This window comes from Daktulosphaira vitifoliae, unplaced genomic scaffold (assembly GCF_025091365.1).
Source record: "Daktulosphaira vitifoliae isolate Bord-2020 unplaced genomic scaffold, ASM2509136v1 Scaffold_5, whole genome shotgun sequence".
Lineage (NCBI taxonomy): Eukaryota > Metazoa > Arthropoda > Insecta > Hemiptera > Phylloxeridae > Daktulosphaira > Daktulosphaira vitifoliae.
This window is the reverse complement of record NW_026099576.1, coordinates 13,826,089-13,830,913: the sequence shown is the minus strand read 5'-3', so window position 1 is coordinate 13,830,913 and position 4,825 is coordinate 13,826,089. Positions and strand designations below refer to the sequence as shown.

At 29.1% G+C, this 4,825-nt stretch overlaps 2 protein-coding genes across 2 annotated transcripts in view; one reads left to right on the top strand and one right to left on the bottom strand.

The window, feature by feature from the left end:
• Positions 1-4,758, bottom strand: part of LOC126908637 (rRNA N6-adenosine-methyltransferase ZCCHC4-like) — an 8,010-nt gene extending 3,252 nt beyond the window's left edge. The window contains exons 1-2 of the mRNA XM_050690894.1: positions 2,481-4,758; positions 1,672-1,894 (exon numbers count right to left, since the gene is read on the bottom strand). Coding sequence (XP_050546851.1) covers positions 1,672-1,894; positions 2,481-2,600 — 343 coding nt within the window. The 5' untranslated portion in view covers positions 2,601-4,758. The remainder of the gene's footprint in view (positions 1-1,671; positions 1,895-2,480) is intronic.
• Positions 2,845-4,825, top strand: part of LOC126908194 (tubulointerstitial nephritis antigen-like) — a 5,267-nt gene continuing 3,286 nt past the window's right edge. Inside the window, exon 1 of the mRNA XM_050690106.1 lies at positions 2,845-3,105. Within this exon, the coding sequence (XP_050546063.1) occupies positions 2,845-3,105 (261 nt within the window). The remainder of the gene's footprint in view (positions 3,106-4,825) is intronic.

Genomic DNA, 4,825 nt, shown 5'->3' with positions numbered 1-4,825 from the left:
AAAATCGAAAATTTTAACAATATTACATTTTTTTTTAAATTTCGACAGCAATTTGCACATACTAGATAAGTCGTCGGGACAAATTTTTTTTTTTCATTTTGTAGTACATAAAATAAGCTTTAATTTTATATACGTTTAAAGGATGCAGTATTTCCGGAACATTTTCAAAAATTAAGTTGAAAAAGTTATTTTTTGTAAAAAAGTTACTATTTTAAATCCTCCCAGTGAGCAGAATAAGTGTTAGATTTTCAAAAAAAATTATATCAAATGAAAGGGAAATATCTAAGGTTTCAATACAAAAAAATATTATTTTTATTTGTTCATTTTTGAAAAAGTTATGGCAGTTTTAAGTACAAAAAACATCCCGATAAAATGTAATTTTTATCGCAAACATTACATTTTTTTTTAAATTTTCGACAGCCATTTGCACATAGAAGATAAGATGTCGGGACAAATTTTTTTTTTTCATTTGATAGTATATAACATAACCTTTGATTTGATATATGTTTAAAGGACGCAGTATTTCCGGAACACTTTCAAAAGTTAAGTTGAAAAAGTTCTATTTTTTATACAATATTTCAAGTTTTGAACGCCCCCTATTATGGGGAAATTGTCCAATTTTAATAAAAAGTATGTCAAATGAAAGATGTACTTATAATGTATTCAGAAAAAAAAATTATGCTGATAATTACATTTTTCAAAAAGTTATAGCATTTTTAAGTTGAAAATTTAAAATCGAAAATGTTAACACAAAAATAGTGTTTTTTTTAACTACGGCAGTCGTTAGATTTTCAAAAAAATGATATCAAATGAAAGAGAAATATCTAAGGTTTTAGTATATAAAAAAAATTATGTTGATTTGTTTATTTTTGAAAAAGTTATGNAAATAAGCTTTAATTTGATATATGTTTAAAGGACGCAGTATTTCCGGAACATTTTCAAAAATTAAGTTGAAAAAGTTAGTTTTTGTAAAAAATTTGCTATTTTAAATCCCCCAATGAGCGGGTTAAGTGTTAGAATTTCAAAAAAATGATATCAAATGAAAGGTAAATATCTAAGGTTTTAGTATAAAAAAAAATTATGTTGATTTATTTATTTTTGAAAAAGTTATGGAAGTTTTAAGAAAAAAAAGTGAAAAAAATGTTAAAATTTACCGATTTTTAAATTTGTAATTTTTTTGGATATTTCTTCCATTTGCTAGGAACGATAGAAATTTTTTCAATTTTTAAGGGTAATGTCTTCAATTAGATACGATTTGTGATCTTATGACGTATTGTTAAAAGAAATCGGTCCAGTGAGAGCTGAGAAAAAGTGGCAACAGACATAAAAAAAATTGGGGAAATTTCACCATATATGTGAAACGAGGGAAAATTTTTTAATATTTAAAGGTAATGTCTTCGACTTGATACAATTTGTGATCTTTTGTTCAGAAAAATCGGTTTAGTATGTGCTGAGATTGAACTTTTACAGACACAATAAAAACAATTTTAAAATTAAAAAATAAAAAAACACATCATGGTAAAATTAATACCTTCTCAGCTTCGCATCGATGCTAAATTAGTGTTACACCATAATTTCAAATTGTAAAACAAATATACTTATTTACTAAATATATTTCATCAAAAATACTACAATCTAGAAGATATCTATCAAATAATAAAAATTCATTACTTGTCAAAAAGTTTTTATTATGTTTTAATCTAATGTCATCAAATTTTTTCATAGTATAGGCAATTGGTTCCAGCCTACCGCCAAATGGGGGATCAATTAGGACAGCCATAGAATCTTCCTTACTCAATAAATCCACTAAAAATTCTTTAGTATCACATTCTTCAAGTATGTAACAATTAAATAAATTAAACCATCGAAAGTCGTTACACTGGTAGAACTGCAACTTTATTTAAAAATATTATTTTATTTTTTGTTTGATAACTTTCCTATTGGTCATTGAACAATCAAAATTTCACGCACTAATAAAATTCCATGACATTTTGGAGTTTTCCTAAATAAAAAAAATTTCCCCGTTTTCCAAATTTGTGGCAACTTTACTTATTTATTTTGTTATTATTTACTTATTTATTTAATTTATTGTATAAAATGGCTATTTTTATTTTACATACTCTAAAAAGGTCTATATCTGTAAAATATATGTTAAAACTGTAAACTAAAAGTCTAACAATTATTTATAGAAGAGAGTAATATAAAATATTGATTTGATAAATAGTTATTAGTTTTACNAATTATTTATAGAAGAGAGTAATATAAAATATTGATTTGATAAAGAGTTATTAGATTTATCATATCTTCATTTTATCATGTCATAACTTAATTTAAATGTCATTCAGAATATACAATACAAAAAATTCAAAATATACCTATGCTCATTTATATGTAATTTAATTCCTTTTTAGATTTTATATTATTTTATAGACAAATAAAAATTAAAACACTGAAAAATAAATGTTTGTTAAAGAACTTACATATCTATGATCTATATCCAACAAAATGCTTTTAAGAACTGGAACTTTACAAACAATTTGTTCATGTATCGTAGGAGCTCCTATACATACCACATATTTTATATTGAGAGATTTGAACATATTTAAAAATGCATTTATAGTCGAATCAGTAAAAAAATATTGCGACTCTCTTTTAGACTCTTGAAATGGCCTCAACAACTAAAATAAAGTTCCTCAATTATTTTTATTGTTTATAAATTGAGACATGATGTTGTTCCTGTGGATAGGGAATAAGAATACTTTCACGGCCTCTCTGCCAGTCGTAAGAGGCGACTAATGAGGTTGCGTCAGGTTGACAGCCAGCGTAAAATTTTTATCAAATAATATGAGGTGTCCTGAACAAAACTTAGGCGAATTGTTCCATCTCGGATGTATGCGAGGACAACAGGTGAGACGGAATAAAGTAGTTAAAAACGTAAAAAGCCTAAGGAATAAAGTGTTTTATACCAGCCGGACAACTTTTGCATTAGCTGTTTCACTAGTCATATGTACAGGTCTACCCAATGCTTGTAGTGTCAACAGTGTAGGGATATCACCACTTAACCCTAGACTGGACTTGCATATAAGGGAGAAAGATAGATACAAAGTAAGAATAAGTACTTGGAATGTTGGAACATTAACTAGTAGAAGTAAAAAATTAGTAGAAATATTGAAGAGGAGAAAAGTTAACATTTGTTGTGTGCAGGAAACCAAGTGGAAAGGAGAGAAATCGAGGGAAATAGGTGAGTTTTATACTCAGGTAAGTCTAGTACAAAGAATAGGGTAGGAATAATAATGGACGAGAAGATAAAAAGTAAAGTAGTAAAAGTAGCTAGGAAAAGTGACAGAATTATAGTCATAAAACTGATATTCGAGGATAAAGTGCTGAATGTAATAAATGTCTATACAACACAAGTTGGATGTGATGAAATAGACAAAGAAATGTTTTTGAGAAAGATAGATGAGGTGATGCAAGGGGTACCTGGCAATGAGGATACGGTGATAGGTAGATATAAATGGACATGTAGGTAATGAGAAAAGAGGATATAAAAGAATACATGGAGGGTATGATTTTAGTAAGAAGAATAAGGTTGGAGAAAGAATCTTGTATTTCGCAGTATCGTATGATCTTGCTGTAGTTAATACTTATTTTAGAATAAGTATTAATGAGAAAAGGAGTCCCGAAAAGGTACATTAGTATAATAGAAAATATATACGATGGCACTTGTACCAGGGTAAAAAGCGTAGGAGAAGTAACAGAAGGTCTTCGGATAAGAGTAGAAGCGTACCAAGGTTCTGATTTAAGCTTTTACCTATTCTCTATAGTGATGAATGAAATTACTAGACAAATACAAGGAGAGGTGTCGTGGTTCATGTTGTTTGCTGACGATGTAGTGTTAATAGGAGAAAATAGGGAGGAAATTAAATAAAGGCTAGAGGTGTGAAGATAAGCTCTGAAGAAAAGGGCTTAAGAATAAGTAGAAGAAATACAGATACGATAAATAGAGTACGAGTTTAACAAAGGAGAACACGAGGTAGGTGAAATGAGGACATCAGTGACAATAAGCGAGGACGTGATTAGAGTGGTTGAAAATTTTAAGTATTTAGGATCAGTTGTGGAAAAGGAGGTGGTATTGACGAAGATGTAAGACACAGGATTAAGTGCGGGTGGTTGAAGTGGAGAGAAACAATAAAAGAATTCCAATGAGGCTGAAAAGTAAATTCGACAAGACTGTAGTGAAGCCAGCTACGATGTATAGTTCAGAGTATTGGGCGGTTGATAAGAAAGTAGAGAAGAGAATGAGTGTAGCAGAAATGAGAATACTTAGATGGATGAGTGGAGTGACTAGAGAAGATAGCATAAAGAACAATCATATAAGAGGGAGTATAGGTGTAGTGTCATTCGTAGATAAGATGAGAGAAAATAGACTTAGTTGGTTTGGTCATGTTATGAGGAGAGAAGAATCGGAAGCTGTAAGAATAGTTATAGAAATAAATGTTGAAGGAAGAGGTAGAGGAAGACCAAAAAAGAGATGCTATTGAATGCGATATAAGGACAGCTGATGTGAGCGTAGATGATGGGAGATTGTGTCAAATGGAAGTTTAGATTAAGGGTGGCCGACCACAAGTAGTTGAGTTTAAAGGCGAGGAAGAAGAAAAAGAAATTAAGATATGATGCGATAACTTAAATGTTTTACTTCAATTTAAAATTTAATGTTGAGAAGTGTAAAATTCTTGCGACAACTCTATCTTTTACTGAAAATAGTACTTTTAAAAAGATATAAAAATTCTAAAAATGTCTGTTAAAATCATACATTTGTGTAGTT